General features: G+C 46.0%; 1 protein-coding gene across 1 annotated transcript in view; it reads left to right on the top strand.

The window, feature by feature from the left end:
* The window catches only part of GRIK3 (glutamate ionotropic receptor kainate type subunit 3), a 137,271-nt gene that overhangs the window by 89,060 nt on the left and 27,085 nt on the right, over window positions 1-21,126 (top strand). Inside the window, exons 4-9 of the mRNA XM_089479203.1 lie at window positions 1,303-1,484; window positions 7,438-7,491; window positions 10,754-10,927; window positions 12,082-12,225; window positions 16,126-16,233; window positions 19,000-19,113. Of these exons, the coding sequence (XP_089335329.1) occupies window positions 1,303-1,484; window positions 7,438-7,491; window positions 10,754-10,927; window positions 12,082-12,225; window positions 16,126-16,233; window positions 19,000-19,113 (776 nt within the window). The remainder of the gene's footprint in view (window positions 1-1,302; window positions 1,485-7,437; window positions 7,492-10,753; window positions 10,928-12,081; window positions 12,226-16,125; window positions 16,234-18,999; window positions 19,114-21,126) is intronic.

Below are 21,126 nucleotides of genomic sequence, written 5' to 3' on the forward strand. Positions count from 1 at the left end.
TGACCCCAGAGTCCCAAGGCGACCCACAGAATCACTTCAAGGTGCTTCTATGTTGGCTTACCATTTATCCATGTATTTTAATGGGGTTCTAGTTGAAGAAATCTCTATGAAGTTCATGGCATCACCATAAGTCAACAGACATCTTGAAGGCACAGATACATGTAGTCCAGTTGGGACCAACAGTTAGGATTTTGGCTTTCATTTGCTCTTGAACTGTACTTTCTCAGTGAACTGAATGTGTATCTTTCCTGGGAGGGAATAATGGGGTTACTGTCACCCCTCAAAATGGTTGTTTGCTAACTGGGTTCCTTCGAAAGTGTGTCCTCTCTTTCACTGTGTTCAAGATAACAGCTGCTATCACTTGTGAATGCATCCTTTATTTTATTGTAAACTTCATACATTTAGAGAGACTCCCTTGTGGAGTTCAGCCCCACCTCAGAAGCTGAGGAGTATTGGCTTGGGATGGGTTGTTTATTCTGTAGGGGAGAGTTTTCTGGGAGTGCAATATCCTAATTGCCAAGCAGCAGGCTGTGCCGGTTCCTAATGGAATTAATTAGTGCAAAGGAGGCCATTTGTCAAAGGTTTCAATCCCGCTTGACCTTGAGAAGGTGGCTTGCTGTGGGTCTGTTCATAGGGAACGTTGCCTTGCAAGATCATCCAGAGACTTGGAGAGAGCAAAGAGATGGTCTAGACACACGGCTGAGTCTGTGGATCCACTTGGGAGAAGGTCTGCACATTATACCAGCCATGTGGAAACACAGGAATGCTGCCTTGAATGGCAAGAGTAATTCCACAGAGACAAGAAACAAGGGCTTTCCTCATGGAGCCCCCCAAATGCATGGGTTTTGGTGCCCTGAAGTCTGTGCTCATTTTCTTTGATCCCTCCAAGCATTTCTTAATTTTCATGCACTATCAAAACACTTTAAACATTGATTTGCAGGGTGGGCAAGAAATGAAGAGTGAAGAGCCAGAGCAGCTCCAATGGAGACTGCCAGAGAATCCCCCTTTTAGAGCCACTGCTGCATCTGAATAGTCCCACTGCTGTGGGTTTTTGGCACTTGGGGACCCAAGGAATTTTTTGGGAGCACTAGGAGTAGATTTGGGGGCTGGGGGCAGCTTCCATGTGCTTTCCTCCATGAGTTACCACACTGGGTAATGCCAACCCTGGTGATGCCACTGGGTCCTCACAGTCCAAAACTTTCTTTTTGGGGGAGTCAAAAGATCTGAGTGGGGAGTAGCGGCTGAGTTGTGCCTGGCATTTTCTGCCTCTCCTTGTCCCCACTTTCTCTCCTTTCCTCCAAGGCCTCATCCGGCTGCAAGAGCTGATCATGGCTCCATCCAGGTACAACATCCGCTTGAAAATCCGCCAGCTGCCCCTCGACACGGACGACACCCGTCCACTCTTGAAAGAGATGAAGCGCGGGCGGGAGTTCAGGATCATCTTCGACTGCACCCACACGATGGCTGTGCACATCCTCAAGCAGGTAGGGCCACTGCTGTGTGTGCCACTTTCTCTGCGCTTTTGTGTGTCAGAGGGAGCTGCAGTTGTCTGGTGCTGGACCTGGCACTGCTATCCAAGGTCCTAAATCTCAGTCAGTGGGTAGGAAAGTCACTCTGGCCATTCAAGGAAAACTCTGAGTTGCTGAAGAACCCTCTACATTTATCTAGCCCCAGATCCTGGATAGATCCTTTAAGGTGCAGCTTAAAGTTTGGGGTAGTGTTTTCACTTTTGGACCAGAAGTCTGGAAGGTCTAGGGTTCAAGTCCCCACTCTGCATGGAAACCCACTGGACAACCCTGGACAAGTAATACTCTCTCAGCCTTGGAGAGAGGAAGTGGTGTGAAATCGCCTCTAAATAAATCTTGCCAAGAAGAGCCTATATTTTTAGGACCTGTGTGGTATAATGGCTTGAATGTTGGACTAGGAGACCAGGGTCTGAATCCCTGCTCAGCAGTGGAAACCCACTGGGTTACCTTGGGCAAATCATCCTGCCTCAGCCTCAGAGGAAGGCCATGGCCAATATCCTTTGAGGAAATTTGGGGATTTTTTGAGCCAGCATTGATGTAGTATGTGAAGTCAAAGGCTTTCATGGCTGGCATCCATAGTTTTTTGTGGGTTTTTTGGGCAATGTGGCCATCTTCTAGAAGAGTTTATTCTTGATGTTTCACCTGCATCTGTGGCTGACATTCTCTGAAGATGCCAGCCACAGGTGCAGGCGAAATGTCAGGAATAAACTCTTCCAGAACATGGCCACGTAGCCAAAAAAGCCCACAAAAATCTGTTGGTGTAGTTGGCTGAATGTTGGACTATGGCTGTAAGAGAACAGGTTTCAAATCCCTCCTCCGCCATGGGAACCCAACAAGTGAACTTGGAGAAGTCACACTCTTCTCTTAGTCTCTGAGGAAGGCAAGGGCAGCAAACCTCATCTGAAGAAACCAGGGCAGGAAAATCTGGTCAAGTCAGAGTCAGCTTGAAGGCATGTAAGAAGAACAACGCTCTGAAGGAGCTTTCCAAGGGATGTGTGAGCCTCATCCTCAAAATAGGGTTAATGTTCAGTCTAAAACCCAGAATGGATCCACCACTGCCACTGACTTCCTAATAACTAACCCAGTCTTTGGCTGCAGATGTCAGAGAAGGAATGTCTTTGTGCAAATTATTGATTTTTTTTTTTCTGGAAGGAAAAGGGAAAGCCCCCAGAAGAAGAACAATCTCATTTTTTATTGTTCTTTTAAGGCTGTTAAGATGCCAAGGGAAATTATTTAGGGGCCTTTAACGCAGAAGTGTGTGAAGCTGGAGGTCAGCCTCCTTCCAAGGCGGCTGGCTGAGCCTCCCTTGCCTCGCTTGGTCCTCCTGCAGATGCTAAAATTAGAGGAAGCATTTTGTGGGTACCGCGAGCCGGAGAAGGATCATTCTGCAAAATGGTGAGCAGAACTGACGTCTCCTGCCTCTTCCGATCTTCTCTCGCCAGCTCTGCTGGGTGCTTTCCCCTGATCAGGCAGTTCTGTTATAGTTCATTTTGCCCATCTGCTACATTCATTACCAAAGGAAAGAGAGGGAAGGCGAGGAGCACAGCCCAGGACAGCCCTGCAAGGTTGGACCTGGGCTCTGGGTGGACGTCTGGCACTTGACCATGGCTTAACAGGCCAGAATCCAGCCCTGCAACAAACAATGTAGCCCATTAATGTGTTGGTGTTGGTGATATTTCCTATAGATGGACAATAACATCCCAGAATCAGATTGCTTGGTGCTTTCCAAGTGTTCTGAATCCTATGCTTGGAGAAAGGAGGAAATATTAATTATTTTTAATCAGCCGATGAATTAATTTTTTTTGTCTCTGCCCAAGTGTTAACAATGTGTAGCTCACCCTCTGCCACAGTGGATGAGATGCATGCAGATGTTTCTCCAGGAGTTTGCCAGAGAGGCGCCTGGAGTCAGTCGCTAGTGGCACCTTTGAGTGGAGATGTGCACCAAGCAAGTCCAGCATGTGGCAATGGGGCTGCATGGCTGGTTCATCCTGGGCCCAAATTAGCCTTGGCACAGACAGCTGACACTTACGCACAAGTTGCATGATGCCACTATGCATGGCTTGTTAGGGATCTGCTTGCCTGGAAAGAAGACACTTCTGGAGCTTTCCTGTGCCGATCCGTTCAGTGCTACTCAGCCAAGGCAGTGAAACAGACCTGCAAGCAAGAAGATTCTCTTCTTTCCTCTTCCTCTCTGTGTGGCTTCCTTGCTCCTTTTGCAAAAGACTCTCATGTTCCTCTGATCTAAATTCTGCCCTAGTAATTTCAGTAAAATTAGCAGAAAGCCAGGCGTCCCTCCAGCTACAGGCGGGAGTCTGTTGGCTGTTATGCCAAAAGCCTGAGCATCCTCCAGAAACACTTGCTTTCTGCGACAGTGGCTCAGAGCTGCACCAGACTGTGAGAAATGATGGGGGGGGGGGGTCCCTGAGAAAAGGGAAAAGAGGCCTGAAGAGGGACCCTCACATTGGACAGCAGACCTCCTGCCAGGCCAGAGATGCGAGTATATGTTCCTTTTATAAAAGTAGAAATCAGGATGGGGTTTCAGCCTGACAATGGCTTTTTCACTTCTGGAGGTGGTGGTGGTTGGCCATTAAGTCAACTTTGTAGGAAGATTTAAGTAGGACGCACAATTATGCCTCTTGTGATGGTCCAACAGCATCTCTCAGTGCAAGGCTTTGGTAATCTTGGCTTTGGGATAGTGGCAGCTGGTGGCTTCTGCATCGAGGGAAATGATGGCTTCCATGCTGGACTTCAAAGGGCCTCTCCATGGTGCCGAGCCCTATTCCCCAAATAGATGTAGGCTCCTTTGCACTTCCCGTTCCTCCACTGTCATGGCATCCATGGCATATGCGGTGGTCTCTTCCGAGCAACACATCAGTGGCCCTGGGTGCCTTGCCTTGTCCTGCATTCCTGCGTCTGTGCTTTTCCTGAGTGTTTCCTTCTCAACCTCCAGCTCTGACTCAACCCAGGGATGGAAAACGGAGAAACCTGACCTGCCTCCTTTACAATAGAAAATGGAACGGCTTTGCAGGCAGTCTATGGGGAGTCTTTAGAATGGCTCTGACTCACGATGATGAAAAGCAGAGGTCGCTGCTTAATGGGTCATCTGCGCAGAGGCACGCGTGGCGTATTTTGGCGGAAGGGAGGGAGGGGGCTTCTTTCCACAGCCACAGCCTCTCTGCCAGTTCAGTTGCACGGCTCTTGATTCCAACCCACTTGGTAAGAGCCTCTCTCTTCCTCCCTCCTTGGGAGCATTTAGGCTTTCCGTGGGTGTGAGCATCAGCAATCCTTCCCCAGCTATTTCGGTACTAGGAGCTTGTAGTTTGCACTAATTGATTTCATGTCATTGACAAAATACAGAAGAATGGTTTTTGCTTCCCTTCCCGCCACCCGCCTCGCCAACTGCGCATTTATTTCTGCAATGTTCTTTTCCTCTGGAAATGTTTCCAATTAGAGTTTCCCAAAGTACCGAGTGCAATTCTCCCTCTGATGAGGAAAGAGGGCTTGACTGTGGTTGCTTTCTTAATTAGCTGCCTGTGTGGGTTTAGAGGAAAGCAGAAAGAATCAAAACTCATCCAGCACACAAAGCGGAAAGAATCAAAACTTATTCAGAGACTGCAAGCTAAAAGCTTCCCCGCCCCATTGCTGTTGCATCACAATTTCTATTAAACAGGGGTACTTTTTTGGTTTGTCTATTTCTGCACGTCCTTCCCTCTCCTTTTGCAGCTATGTTACTCCATCCAAAAAGAAAAAAGGTGTTTGGAAGAGAAAGCCACCATATGGCACCACGGCGCACCTTGAAATAGCTCTGCTAGTTTATGGTTCTATCAGGGAGATACTCCTAGGCAACACTTACTCCTCAGACAATGTGTTTGTACATCTGTTCAGACCCAGGAGTGGATTGCAAATGTAGTGCTCCTCGGCTGGTGGCTGTCGTTTCCATGTCTGGCAGCAGGAGGTAAACCTGAAGGTTAAAACCAGAGTCTTGCTGGTGTTACACATATGTGAGTTTTCCTTACACATGCAGTTGTGTTTTTTGTTTCAGCTGTTATGCAATGGATGCATTTCGCTTCTTGGCTAAGTAAGCAGAATCCCACAAGCGTAACCCTTTAGCATGCAGTTGCACATTCTTGGATGGTGTGCAGCTCTGTCAGCCCTTCCAATGCACCACTTTTTTCACTGGGATGCAAGGAAGAATCCCTGTGAGTTATTCTGCATTGCAAAAGAAGTCAGCAGATACGCATGGGCAGGTACACCATTGGTTGTGTGATCCAGGTATTCACCATAGAGGCTATGCGGTGCAATCACCAGGTACTACACGAGTGTTGATTTGCATGACACAAGCATGATGTTGGATCTGAAGCTAGGTGTTAATGGCCAAATAGAATTCAGGATTGGGTTTCAGCCTCACAATGGCTTTTTCACTTCTAGAGGTGGTGGTGGTTGGTCATTAAGTCAACTTTGTAGGAAGATTTAAGAGGGAGATATGCTGGAAATGCTTTTTCTGGGATGGGAATCCAGGCAGGATCAAATGACATGGTTGTAGCCATGGTCATCATCAGTTGGGTGGCTTTCAAATCAGTTGCACAGTGAATCCACTTGAACTTTGTGTTAGCATGATAGGGGCCCAGGGATGGGACGTGTGTCACACCATCGCAAATTGTACAACTCTCAATTTTATTCAACATTCTGGAACTACAGTTCCCCTCATTTCCATACATTAGAACAGCCTTTCTTCTGCTTCATCCTTTCCCCTTCACCATCCAAGTGGGATTTCATTCTCAGTGGCCAGAAATAATAATAATAATAATAATAATAATAATAATAATAACAGTTCTTATTTGTATATTTCCCGCCTCTCCCTGTGGATCGAGGCGGGAGTACAACAGTAAATTTAAAATTACAATTCAGTTAAAATACATTCAAATGATATAAAATCCAAAGATCACAGCAATAAATCAATCCTATAAAAATTCAATATCAACATTTTAACTTCCCATACATGCTCAGAATGAAGTGTCTTTTTATAATTGTTATAGCAGATCAGGGGGATAAGCTTGCCGGAAGAGATCCGTCTTGAGTGCCTTCTTGAAGGTGTCTAAAGTGGTAATAAGATGGATCTCCTCCGGCAAACCATTCCACAATTTGGGAGCCATAGCAGTAAATGCCTTGTGGGAAGTAGATCTTAGTCTAGTCTTTGGCTAATCCAAGAGATTCTTCTCAGTTGTTCTGAGAGTGTGGGGCGGATTGTGTAGGGAGAGGCTTCCCTTCAAGTAAATCGGGCCCAAGCTATGTAGGTCTTTAAAGGTAATGACCAATACTTTGTATTGCGCCTGGAAACTAATCGGCAGCCAGTGAAGAGATGTTAGTACTGGTGTTATATGGTCTGACCTAGGGGTTCCAGTGATGAATCTGGCTGCCACATTTTGCACCAATTGATGTTTCCGAACTTGGTACAAGGGTAGCCCCATGTAGAGCACATTACAGAAATCAAGACGAGAGATAACCAGTGCAAGGACCACTGCTTCAAGGTCCTTTCGGTCCAGGTAGGGACCAGGTAGTAACAACCGAATTTGGTACCAGGCACTCCTGGCCATCGCATCTATTTGAGATGATCACTGTAGAGATGGATCCAGAAGTACCCCCCAACTGCGAACTTCGTCCTTTAGGGGAAGTGTGAACCCATCCAGGACTGGTTGACAAATCTCCATGCCTGGACTTGGGGAACCTATCACTAGTACCTCCGTTTTCTCTGGATTCAGCTTGAGTTTGTTTTCCCTCATCCAGCCCATTGTGTTTTGGTGGTCCAGGGTGCCAAGGTGGCAAAACTGCAGACCATTATAGTCCTGTCTTCTGTGTGGCTCCCCCGTTGTGATGCCTTTCTAACCATTTGCCTGTCTGCTTCTCTTCTCAGGCCATGGCGATGGGGATGATGACAGAGTACTACCACTTCATCTTCACCACACTGGTAATGCACCTTGGTTCATGCGCCTGGCTTCTGGCCCTCTCTGTTTCGTTTTTGGGTTGCTTTCAAGGGGGTTTTCACATTGTTTGAAATCTGTCTTTGAAAGACAGTGGTTCCTCCATACCCCCAAGTACTGCGTGTGGGGTTTTTTTTTGTACATGACTTTGGTTGCCATAATATATAAGTAACAAATACATGTGTATATAACAAATAATAAGACAAACAAACAAAGTGAAAAGCCCTGAATGGAACTTGCATCCCTCACACCAAAACATGGGGTCCTGATCCCATCCCATAAATATAGTGAAACCACACAAACAGAAACATCTGTGTTGAATCTTTTCTTAAAGAAAAAAAATTATATCCTTCCTCCAAAATAAAGAGACATTTTAATTACTGCTGCCACCGTTATCTCCGTGTAGCAGCTTTATACAACTTGCTGATAACCTCCCATTAATGGGGCCCAGCTGAGACACTGGAACAGATTATATATATATATATATATATATATGTTATTGCAAAATTGTAAAAAAGAAAAGAAAAGCCTGAAGGTGAAGATTGAAGAAAGGGGTTGCAGGAGGAGGGTAGGGAGCAAAGAAGAATTATAATAAATTAATAGATAAGCAATTACAATTAGTGCCACTTCCCTGGAATAACAGCTGTATCACAGGGAAGATGTTTTGTAAGCCTTGCGCTCCTTCAGGCGCCGTTCTTTCCAGAGCTGTCGTTTTCTGCCGTACGAGGCCCAAGGGCTGTGATTGAATTAGCCTGTTGTGTTAACGCTAAAAGCTCCCCAATGGACTCCGGTCAGAAAAGGAGGAGGAAGTGTTTCCACGGAGCAGATGGAGCCCTTCTGCACAATATCTTGGCTTGCGGGGCCGTTGTTTGGAAATGGGGTGCTTTCCGTGGCCCCGTCTGCTGCACGGATCGAGACGGAGAGGGGATCTGTTGGGGAGTCAAGGTTCCTGTGAAAAATAATGGATGAATATTCTCACCTCTTTTTCCTCCTGGTCCTAAGTTGATGCTTAGAGAAATGCCAGATTGTGCATCTCTGGAAAAGGGTGGCCCTAACCCTAGTGGTGAGTCCACATTGTGTAATTGTAGCACTGCTTTAACTACTGTTTTCCCATCCTGTGGAGTTGTGGGATTTGTAGTTTAGTGAAAGGTACTTGGAATGGTCTTCTAAAGGGCTCTAAGGCTAAACTTCATGGGAGATGGCCTGCTGTGAAAAGTGCTAAATTTTGGGCATCGCAGTAAAAGTGATAGCAGATTGCTCTACTTACACACTATGGAATGAGTAAGGGCAACCTGATAGTTCTGAGTTCTTCAGGAGATGTTCTGCAGTGAATGTGAGATCTGCAACAGCTTGGTTTGCACAGGTGGTCACCTTCTTTGTTCATCCATCCAATCCAGCGTTGTTTTGCCAACGGCATCCCCATTTTGCCAACTCATATACCTTTACAACTATCACAGCTGAAACTTTGGCACCTGGGCTGCAGAAGGCTTGACTGGGCATGTGGGGGATTTCATGTAACCGTTCAGAGCCAGAAAGGAACCTCTGGGAAAATGGTGCCCAGTTCCCAATGCATGACCCAAGGGCCAAATTCAGACACTGAATGATATGGTGGCAAACTGCAATGTCATCAGCAGCTGCAGTTGTGTTAGAGATGGGAGGCATGAGACAGTGCTGGTGGAGTGGTGGGTTTGCTCTGGATTATACTCTGAACTTAAACGTTGCTATCCAAGCTTCTGAGCCCTACCCTCCAAACTCTGTATGATTCTATGCAAGCATGCTTAGCATGATGAATATCTCCTTTAAAGACCAGGCTAAACCTTGGAGCAGGTTTGGCATGCCAGTGTGACATGGCTGCCCCAGGCCCTTGGGTCCTAGACCACTTCTTTGACTAGGGATGAAATCTTCGACCCAAAGCAGACTGTCTTTGGGGCATTCCCTCCAATGCTGCTTTTCCTCCAAGTGCAACAGGAATGCATCCCATGCCCACCTTATTTCCTCTTGTCTCCCCTTGGCTCCATTCAGATGTGAAACTGTGAGGCTGGAATTTCAGGCCTCCTCCCCATGGCAGGAGTTCATTTTCCAGTGCAGCTCTGCAGAGTCAAGGGATGCGTAAAGGCAATGTGCTTGGAGTAGGATTCGCACAGATTACCTCTGCTCCACTTGCGCTGAGTGCCAAGTGGCAGGACTGGGCCTCCCGCCAGCCCTCCCTGCCTGAGCCTTGCCTTTTCTCCTCTCCTCTATTAATTGCAGAAAAGGAAGGAGTAGGTGAGCCTTAAAAGCAAGGGAGGCATCTCATGCTCTTTTCCCTGATAGTGGTTTGCAAACGGAGGGGCCCAATTCCAGGTCTCCCACCAGTCAGGACTCACAGCTAAGAGCCAAAGGGTGGGAGCAGGAGAGAAAGAATAATGGAAAATATTTTGAATCCTTAAAGATCTCCAGTTTTAAAGATCTTAAAATTTTGCATGAAATTCTCTTTACCTGGGAGGTGGTCTGCAAATACATCTGCAGACTCTAAGCATTTTCTGCTCTGAGAAGAAGAACAGGAGATTCTCAGCCATGGAACCAAGCTATTATTTTTAAGGGGTAGGGGTCTATGTTGATCCTAAAATCTAAATCCTAAAACAGCATCCAGGGGACTCATGCAGCTTTATTAGGCCAGCCCAAAAGAGTAAAATCTCTCTCACTCGCTTTTGAAGCCAGCCTTTCTTGATTAATTTTTCTTCTCAAAGGAAACAACAAGTAACTTTAGCAATTTTCATCATTCTGTTAGAAAGTTTTTAAAAAATTCTCTGGTGGCAATTTGCAGTTTAGGACTTACCTGCGCAGAATTTGCACATAGTTGTTTTGCAGAGAAAGCGGCATTTTCTGTGCAAAAAAATAATATCGCTGCAAATTATTTTCTGTACAGAAAACAATGTTTCTATATATGATTTTCTGTACAGAAAATGATATTTCTACAAATTATTTTCTATGCAGGAAATGCTGCTTTCTGCACAAAACAACTGTGTGAAAATTCTGCATCGAATAACCCAGCTAATACAATCTTTTCTCTTCAGAATACAAGCACCTTGATCATGCAAGGCCTCCACCGAGTTTCCATAAGATGGAGATGCCCAGAAGGCTTTGGGTTAAGCAGATGTTCCCCTTCCTCCCTGCTGTGTCCCTCTTTTCATTCCCACCAACGCAGCACCTGAAGCTCAGGGGAGAGTAGACAAAGCTCTGAAATGGGGTTTCTCTCTTTTTCAAAAGGATCTTTATGCGTTAGATCTAGAGCAATATCGCTACTCCGGGGTCAACCTGACGGGCTTCCGCATCCTGAATGTGGAGAATCCCCTCGTCTCTGCCATCACCGACAAGTGGTCCATGGAGAGGCTCCAGGCGGCACCGAAGCCAGAACCGGGGCTGATCGCGGGGGTGATGATGGTACGAGGGTCTCCCTTGGCACTTCTTGGCACCCCTTTCTCCTGGGGTCCACCTGGGAAGGAGGGGAGGGAGAAGGGGCAGAGAGAGCGTCTGGCTCTCGGTTTCCTATTTTGGTGAAATAGCAACCTCTGGCTTTCATGCGCAGTCAGTCGACCTCATCAGCAATGAACCAATCAACAGATCAATGGGAAAGTTGACATCTACTTCCAAGGAGAACCAAGGGGAACAGTGCTTGGGAAAAGTTACTTTCACAAAACAATTTATTCCCATTAATTGGCACATTGGTTGAAATGTAACATACTAATGATACTCATTGAGATGATGAAAAAGTAAGTAATGGAATTCAACAAGGACAAAGATATATATACAGAAGAGCAAAAGAGTAAGTAACCCAAAGGGATTATATATGGGGTTTTTTAAACTCCATTGATTCAGATATTAACTAATTTCATTGCTCATTATTTTCTGCAGCTTTTAAGCTCCTGTGATTTAAAAAATACCCAATTCCATTAATTATTGCTTTCCATTGCTTTTGAAAAAGTAACTAATTCCATTAACTGGTACTATCCATTGTTTTTCTTTTTGAAAAAGAAGAGCCTTTAGCATTTGAAAATTGCAAAATGCCTCTAAAAATGCTCCCCAAAAGTAACATTTGAAAGTAGCCCGGAAACCGTTGCCCATTGTGCCAGTATAATAGCTGCACCAGTTGCATCTGTTGCATTGCAGTGTAACTTGGTTATACTCTCATTGGCTGAAAAAGATAACTGTCTTCATCTAAATGCTTCATTGCTTGGGAGGCAATGGCTGGGAGGACCCAAAGATGGTGCAGCAGGAAGGAGGGCTTAACCATTTCCATACTTGTTTCCATCTTATATTTCCCCCTGTTGCTCTCCGTTCTTTGGTTGCCATTGACTGTGAGGACAAGGTGTTAACCAAGACACTCAGTTGTGTTGGATAGAAGCAGGAGCACCATCTCATGGGGAGATGTGTAGTCCTATAGAGCCAAAAACAAGGGGGTGTTGTGAGCATCCTGGCCTAATCCTTGGGTTTAGGAATGAATGGGGAGCGCCCCTTCCTTTGCCCCATGGGCTCCTGGGTGCCCTCCTTGTCTGCAGAGCTGTGACCAGAGGCAATGCTCTTCCCCTTCATTTTAGACAGACGCTGCCCTGTTGTACGACGCCGTCCACATCGTCTCGGTCTGTTACCAGCGGGCGCCCCAGATGACCGTCAACTCCCTCCAGTGTCATCGGCATAAGGCCTGGCGGTTTGGTGGCCGCTTCATGAATTTCATCAAAGAGGTAAGAAGAGCAGCCTCCTTCTCAGAAAATTCTCTTGGCTTCTGGAGGGGAATGGAAACAACCCAGAGCTTCTCTCTGGTTTTGGCTGTGGAGTTGTCTGGGATATCCTACAGTGCTTAAAGCCTGAAGCCATCTTAATGGCTCAATCATTGAAGCTTGAGGTACTGGTTCTGTGGGCTCCCACATTGATCAGCATGCAAAACCTGTCCTTTTCCAGCTGTGATTGCCTTTGGTATGATGTGTTGTTGAGGCAGGGATGGAAGGAAGGGTGGCCATCTCTTCTAGGAATGAGCAGCTCCTTTTATTTATTGAATTGTGGGTCACTTTGTGTGCTTTCCTCCATGAGATGCCAGTCTTGAGGTTTGGTGTTATGGAGCAAGTGCCCAGAGGAGGGCAGAAGTGGTGCTGAGGGCCTGAAGACCAGGGCCTAAACCATATTCTCCATCTTAACCACAGTAGACCCATTGAACTAATTGGATTTAACTAAGTGCTGACACAACCATTTCATTATTTATTGCCTGCTTATTTAAGATACTTTTTGGTGTTGTCATGTGTCTTTAGGTCTGCTCCGACTTATGGCACTGTGGTTTGACGGTATGTTTTTCTTGGGCCAGATTTTTCCAGAGGAGATTTTCCATCTGAGGATGAGAGTGACTTGCTCAAGGTGGATTTCCACAGGATTTGAACCCTCCTCTCTTGAAATCATACTCCAACATTCAAAACTCTACATCACACTGGCTCTTCCTTCAGTATTCTATGAATTTTAGATGTATTTTAGCCGTGTTTGTGTGTAGTTTTATGCATTTGATGCATTTTATATTTGGTCTATGGCCATAAAATGAATGAATGAATGAATGAATGAATGAATGAAACCTTCTCTCTTGGAGTCATAATCCAATACTCAAATCTCTGCATCACACTGGTTCTCCCTTGAACTCAACTCTGACTTATATGACCATCCTCCTCTCCCTTTCCTCATCCCTGGCATCAACTGGAGGTGCTATGTGTGTGTGTGTGTATCTCTGTGTGTGTGCATTTGTGTGTATGTGTGTGAACATGCCCCCCCCCCCCCGATTTGTGTTGCATTTGCTCTGCTTCTGAACATTGAGCCACCCCTTCTCTGACCCATTCCTCTCTTGCAATAGTTTCCTAGTAAAATACAAACATCATTTGTGTGAATGACTGTGTGTCTTTTCTCTCTGCCTTGTTGAGGAGTGTTTGCTTGGCACATCTGTCAGCCACTTAGTGAATAGCGAAGACTATCATAGGGAAATTGGCAGCCGGCGCACCTCTGTGTTTGCTGACGAAGGATGCTTCTCTTTTGGCAGAGCCACAGAAAAGAGTGAGTGGAGTGTTAGGGGAGGGAAGAGGGAACTCACTTCATGTTTTGGGGGGCAATTGCCATCTCCTGGCCTGCAGCCCTCTCCGCTTTTCCACCTGGATTTGGCACAAAAGAGGTGCAGCGAGCATGGCTTGAACCTGAGGAGCAGAGATCCCAGGTGTGTTGGCAATCCCATGTGGCTGGAAGGTCAGACTTCTGAAAGTCCCAGAACACCCCATTTTCTTCTTGATCCCTTAGTACATCAGCTATGCAAAGGTGAACATTGGGGGCTGGTGCTCAAATATGTAGCCCTGTGGGAAAAAATTCCTGAATGGCATCGTAGCCATGGACATTTTTGATGAAACCCAAATGGTGTCTACAACGTAATTTTTGGGAAGAGGGCCTGGTTGGCTGGTGGGTTCCATGTTTGTGTGGTGCTGAATCATAGAAATGTAGAAGGGAACCCAAGGGACATCTAGTCTAACCCTCCTGCCATACAGCGGAAACAAGTAACCTCTTTGTGTGTATGTGGTTGCAGAATTGTTGTTGTCAACGCAATGAGCAAGACTTTGGCACAGGAAATGGTATTTAAAACAACACAAGCTGTTTCCTGTACAAAAAAATGTGGTTTTTTTCTGCACATAAAAAAACCCCCAACAACAACCATGCTCATTTTACTGCAAACAGATTTCCCCCGAAGTATGAATTGTGGCTGACGATGGTGTAAAAACTTGTATGTTCTTTGCAGGATCACTGAAATGGTTTATTTTTGCAGGTGGGAACGAAGTAAAAATTGCATCCCCAATTGCAACTCCCCAAATCTTCCAATCAGGGATTCTGGGAGTTGCAATGCAAACATGTAGCATTGCCCATCTATACTTGGAAGTAGCAGTTAGAAGCACTGCTGTTAGCCTCCATCTCTGAACCCAGCAATTGGGAATGGGAAGGCCAGTGACCTTTGAAACTGGAGATGAGGCACTGGGTAGTTCCACCTTAATGGCCAAAGGGGCAGCTGCCTCCTTGAAGCCACTCCGGAGGCCAGTGCTGACCCATGGTCTTTGCTAGCAAAGCCTCTCTCCCTGGCATCCTCTTTCAAGGTGCCTCCTTTTGAGTGGTCTCCGGCATCTAGAGATGAGAGAAACCCCCAGCTGAAGTGGGAGCGGTTGCTGCGAGTGCATCAGGCACCTCAGCTGGAGTGCTGCTCGAGTTGCCATGGAGGATATTCAAGGGCTGACCTCACCATTGTGCTCATGGAAATGAGAGGCACTCCAGGTTGGCATTTGCTTGAGAATGGCAGGAAATGGAAAAGAGCTAACAGAGGGCTGCAAGTTGATCTGCTTAAAGGTTTGGCCTCAAGTTAAGGCAACACATTGTTGAGGTCTGGATGAACAAGGTGGGCCAGTTCCTCGTTCAGCCTTCCCTGTCCTCCATTTGCTGTTGCAGCTTCTGAGAAACCCGCCAAGTGGCCAAAACAGTGGAGCTAAGGGCTTCCAACGTTGCCCTTCTTTGCTGCCCCCCCCCCCCCCTTGGATTTCTGGAGATTGCTTTGTCAGAGAATGGGCCTCAAGCCCATCTTTTTACTCCTGACTCAAGGAGACCCATGGAATCAATAGGACTGGCTCCTTCTGTGGGGCAACACAGCAAGGAAAAAGGGAGGCAGGGCGCGTTGTCGAAACTGCAGCAGGGTTGCTGTACCTTTGCAGATGCCTCTTCTTTCCAACCGAGCTCCCTTTTCTATTCCCAGGGTTGTTGCTTCCCAATGTTTCCAACCAGTTGCTCATTTGCAAAATCTGCCACCAGAAGCAGAGAGCATAAAGAGGCAGCATTGCTCCTTTGGGAGGCTGCAAACAGAAGGCATTTCTCTGCACAAGAAGCCAACAATCCCACTGCGGAGGCAGCAACCTGTGCTGCTGTTGCTGCTGGTGTTGTGCAGCAGTCCTCCCAAACCCTCGGCTTCGAGCGGAAGAATTGCTGAGTTGCTAAAGGCAAATGGAAAATACCCAAAGCCCACTCCCACCTTTGCAAACTGGCCTTTCTTCTGGTCTTTTTCACCACCCAAGATTTACACCCCTAAATGTCTCTGGCAACACATTTAGATCCAAAGCAATAGTTTCCTGCTGCCCATTTTATCTTCCCAAAATGTTTCCAGCTGGACATTAGAGTCTTGCCTGGACTGGGCAGGTGCTGGTTGCTGACCCCCTGCATTGCTTGGGGAGGGACCCCTTTCCTTCTGCCCTCCAGGTCAGACTGGCCAGTGACCGGGCCTTAGTGACCATTTGGTGAATTCCTTTCCATGCTGAGTCCAGAAGGCACATGAACATAAATCAGGGGCTCAGGGCGCTTTGGGATTTATGGGACCCTCCAGTCTACACATGGGGAGCAACAAGGGAGGCTTATGATGCATTAATCATATTCTTTGGGGACAGAGTGGCGCTGTGCAGAGTAATTAAAATGAAGCATTGTACTACTTGGAGCAAACAGTGATTTGTGGGCTTGAAGGATGGCTCCTTTGTCGCCTTTGGTTGCCAGCCCTCTTTCTGTGTGTCTCCTTACTGCCACTTCTCCTCTTCTCCCTCCAGGCCCAATGGGAAGGATTGACCGGACGCATCGTCTTCAACAAAACCAGCGGCCTCAGGACTGACTTTGACTTGGACATCGTCAGTCTCAAGGAAGATGGGCTTGAAAAGGTCAGTAAGGGATAGAGGGCTGCTTGTTGTTCTTCATTGCTGCCTATTTGATGTTGACTAATGGCGACCCTCTGAATGGGAGACCTCCAAGTCTCCCTCTTGTCAACCACTTTGCTCAGCTCTTCCAGACTCAGGGCTGTGGCTTCTTTGATGGAGTCCATCCATCTAGAAAGTGGTCTTCTGCTTTACCTGTTTTGCATTTTACCTTCCAAGAATAATAGTTTTTTCTAGTGAGTTGTGTCTTCTTATATGTCAAAAATATGACAGCCTGAGCTCAGTCATCCTGGCTTCTGGGGAGAGTTTGGGCTCTGATATCCTTTTGTTTGTCTTTTTGGCCGTCCTCATCTTGCTTGTTACCTCCTACTTCTTCCTTTGCAAAACTTGAGGGAGATTGTGAGCCCATGTGTAGCTGACCTTGCAAATCTCCAACAGTGAATAAAACTGCTAAGAAGATCCATCCCGCTTCAACTCTGTCATGTCTGGGAATAATCCAGTTTGGCACCATTTTAACTGCTGTGGCTCCATGCTATGAAATTATGGGAACTGTAGTTTGTTCCAGCACCAGAGATCTCAGACAGAGAAGCCTAAATGTCTCACAAAACTGCAAATTCCATAATTCTATAGCATTGAGCCATGGCAGTTAAACTGGTGTCAAACTGGATTATTTCTGGATACAAACTGTCTAAGATTTGCCCCAGACTTCCCAGAGGAGATGACAGAATGGCAGAATGTTTATATCTCTTTCCTATACTCCCATTTCATTATATAAACTAATTGGCGATATTGTTCCTATATAAAACCTTCATTGAAATAAAACCATGGCACAATGAACATAGAACCTAATCTAAAATATCAGCATCTTGCTTAACAGGTTGACTGGATTGGGAAAAGATAAATCATGCATTTTCCCCACTGACAGTTTACTGAAAGAAGAATACAAAGAGAAAGAGGGGTAATTATTGTGGGCAGTTATCTTCCTTGTATATGCAATTTTGATCAATTTTGTCCAACACGCAACATAAAAAGGGCCTCCAACACACAACATAAAAAGGGCTTTGTGCGTCTTCCAGAGGAATAACAAGCGCAGTGGCATTCATTTCCATCCTTTCCAGCAAATTCTTAGCTACCTGCATGGAGAAGCTATCTCTCTCTTTCTCTCTCTTTCGCTCTCTCTTTCTCTCAAGAGTGTGTGTTTAAGCTCTTTTGTTAGCTCAAGAGAGGCTTTAAAGTGTCCGTGTCAAATCTCTCCAGAGCCGGGACATTAAATTCCTGTCAATAGATAATCTGAATTAACGGCATGCCCAAACCGGGAGCAAATCCCGATATGTACTTTTGCATTATGTTTAATAGCTTACATTCGCCGGGGGTTTAAGCGACGGAGCTTTCTGATCTCCCCTTGCCTCCCGCAAGTTCGTGGATTACGGCGGTATTAACCATGTGTAATTACAAATCCTGTGTTATCCAACAAGGATGGTTGTGTCAGCCGTGGGTTTTGCGGGGGAATGGCACTGGGGGAGTTGAAAACAACAACAGCAACAGCCACCACCGCCGCAAAAGAGTGGTGAGATGTGATCAGGCTTTTCGGGTCTCATGCAGGGCTGGTTTTCTCTCTCTTTCTTTTGCCACATCGTCTTCCCATTTTGCTGGAGTGGAGATGGTGGTTTGTTGTTTGCTTCCCATGGATAATCTCTTATCACAGAGAACCCTGAAAGGAGAGAGAAGAGAAGAGGAGGAGGCTGGCGCTGCCCAAGCCTGGCTGGCAAAAGGGTGGCATGGTGTCCTTCATCCCCTTTGGCTCTGGCTGCAACCCAAACAGGTGGCGGTGCAATTGGGTTATTTTCCCCAATTTATGGCTAAACATAATCTTAAAGAAAGGGACTCATGACATGCAGATCTCCTGGGTTTGCATACTGTGGCCTTTGAGAAATGGGGACAGTCCCTCACTTCCATTCTGGTCAGACATTGTCAATGTGAGATGCAACCTTAAACGTCTGGGGCACGTTTTGGCCTTCTCATTCATTCCTACACATGGGATGTGCTTCCAACATACAACAGATCTCATTTTCCTATTTGCAGGTATACGCCTAACAGAAGCCCTAACAGCTTAATCTGTAGCAAAAACAACCAACAGTGCTGTCATAAAACCACGCAACCAAGAGTGTGAATTGGCTTTTCGGAGGATGTGCTTGAAATGACGTCAACTCTGAATTCCTCCTCTTCGGATTAATTTTCTTATGCATTGTTTCTTCATTCATAAGGCCCAGCTAATCTATTTTACATATGAACTCCACTTTTCCCAAGCCATCTCCTTCCAGATAGTTGGACTACAATCCCAATCATCCTTGACCATTGGTTATACTATCTGATGGCAGTGGGAGCTCTTTGTAAATCTACAGTGCTATATAAATAAAACATAATAATAATAATAATAATAATAATAATAATAATAATAATACTGTATCACACCAAGAGAGAACCTGGGTTACAGAAAGGTTGTTGTAACACACCCCTGGTGCTTTTGAGTTGTTTTTGTGGCTTACATAGAAGATGCAACTTGCCTTGATCATGCCGAGTTATGAGCCAAGATGTTAATGGTGTAAGCCTCCTTTGAGTCCCCTGTCGTGATGAAGGTGGAATATTAATTATTAGCTGGTTCTTAGGGCCGGTGTCTTTCAGAATACTTGACCATCTTTCTTCCTAAAGAGCCTCTTGATCTGGTCCTAAGAATCCTTTTGCTCATCCTTTCTTGCATTTCCTCCATGGCAGGTGGGAGTGTGGAGCCCATCAGAAGGACTGAACATCACCGAAGTCTCCCGAAGGCAAGGGCCCAACGTGACCGATTCCCTGACCAACCGGTCCTTGATTGTCACCACAGTCCTAGTAGGTGGTGGCCGGCTGTGTGCTCTGCCCTAATGTTTCCTACTTGCTCTTTGCATTTCTGAGGTTGATGCTTCCCCTGGTTTTCTGCTTGGAAACCAATGTGTGTCTTGAACACTGTTTTGATAGCTTATGTTCAGTAGGGCAATTTATCCTGACAGCAAAATGAGGTAGCAAAGGATGCCGCGTTGGATGTACGTCTGCTTGCAGCAAGGCAGAAAAGAAACATTACACACAGAGGCTGAATCTGCACTGCAGAAGTAATCCAGTTTGACACCGCTTAAACTGCCATGGCTCAACAATGTTCTGTAATTCCGGGGTTTGCAGCTTTGTGACACATTTAGCCTTCTCTGTCAGAGAGAGCTCTGGTACCACAACAAACTACAACCCCCAGTATTAGATAGAGTGGAGCCATGGCAGTTAAAGCGGTGTCAAATTGCATTAATTCCACAGTGCAGATGCAGCCAGAGAAACAGATATTCTTGGGCTTTGCCTCCCAGATCAACCCCTTGCTGATCACTTTAGATGGGAAAGGGTCAGGCACCAATCCTTTGGGGCTAGAACTGTTCTAGCTTGGCCTTCATGGGGAGAACATGGCCATTTGGTCAACCCAAAAGAGTGGGATAACACAGTAAGCAACATGGACATGTTGGGAAGCCTTTTCCCAATGAGAACGAGAAACCGTGGGTGCATCTACACTGTAGGAATGATGCAGTTTGACACCACTTTAAGTGTTATAGCTCCATCCTGTGGAATCATTGGATTTATAGTTTTACAAGGTCTTTAGCCTCCTCTGCAAAGGAGTGTGTGTGCCTCACCAGACTACAAGTCCCAGTATTCTGTAGGATGGAGCCGTGGCAGTCAACGTCATGCCAAACTGTATTATTTCTACAGTGTGGATGCACTCCTTGACCTGCCATTTTTCATTCAAACATCTACACACTCCCCCAATATCTCCTCCTGGGAACAGGACAGTCTGGAGCTGGCATGCAAATCTCTGCTTGTTTTGTTCCTTCATGCAAAGAAAATGGAATGATTCCAAAATGTGAAAACACAAAAGTATTTTTTAGTACATTTTCCAATAATTTCTCACATTTTGGGACTTGAAGTGAGTTTTATGCACACACACAGAGAGAGAAATTGTATTTTATGTTAAGAAAACCCCACACAATGACTTAAATCCTATTTCTAATCCTAACTAGAGCAGAGCCATTGGATTAATTGGGTTTAATGATATGTTGGCTCACCATTTAACCATTTTTTCAGTGGGTTTCCTTTTGTTAAGATGAACCTACTGCTGTTTTCCTAGGTTCGATAATAATTCAGTTTTCAAGCAGGGCATCACCTAAAAGAAAAAGAAAGAAAATAACCCACAGCTCTTTTGCATCCTTTCTTGCTTCCTTTCATGCTTCTCTTAAAGCGAGAACCATTAAAAACCTGGAAGCAGAGGAGAAGAAAGGGAGGCGAAGGCTGGCCGGACCCTCTTCCTCCCTCCTTCTCTTCACACTCTTCTGCTCACATCGCAGCAACTTGTCGTCTTCCCGCGGTTGTTGCCCCCAACAGACTGCTTCGCTCTCCTCGATCCACAGGAGAGCTGTGAAGATCCTGAAACTGAGGGCGCCTTCGCTGAGAAATCGATTAGCGAGCCCTGAGAGCTTGCGAATTGAATGTCTGGCCATTTCCAGTAATAAATTGTGAAACAGCCCATGGATAAATGCCTTGCAGAGTTCAGAAATTACCCCCTCGGAAATGTTTTAGGCCTCCAGGAATAGTGCTGTGCCGAGCGGAGCGTCCATGCGAGGAGGAGGAGGATGCTGTTCAAGATGGAGGCCTTCCCTCTGGTGCCTCCAGAGGTTAATGGGATGAGGAGGGCTCTGCTCTGGATGGCTCCTCCGTGGCTTCTTTCATAAATATGGCTCTTGAAGACCCGGTCTTCAGGTGCCTCTTAACCTTGTTCCGTGCTCCACTAACTATACACATCACAAGTGTCTCTTTACCCTTGTTGAGTGGATGGAT

The sequence above is a fragment of the Sceloporus occidentalis genome, unplaced genomic scaffold, assembly GCF_023333645.1.
Source record: "Sceloporus occidentalis isolate IW3139 unplaced genomic scaffold, rSceOcc1.0.p SCAF_13, whole genome shotgun sequence".
Lineage (NCBI taxonomy): Eukaryota > Metazoa > Chordata > Lepidosauria > Squamata > Phrynosomatidae > Sceloporus > Sceloporus occidentalis.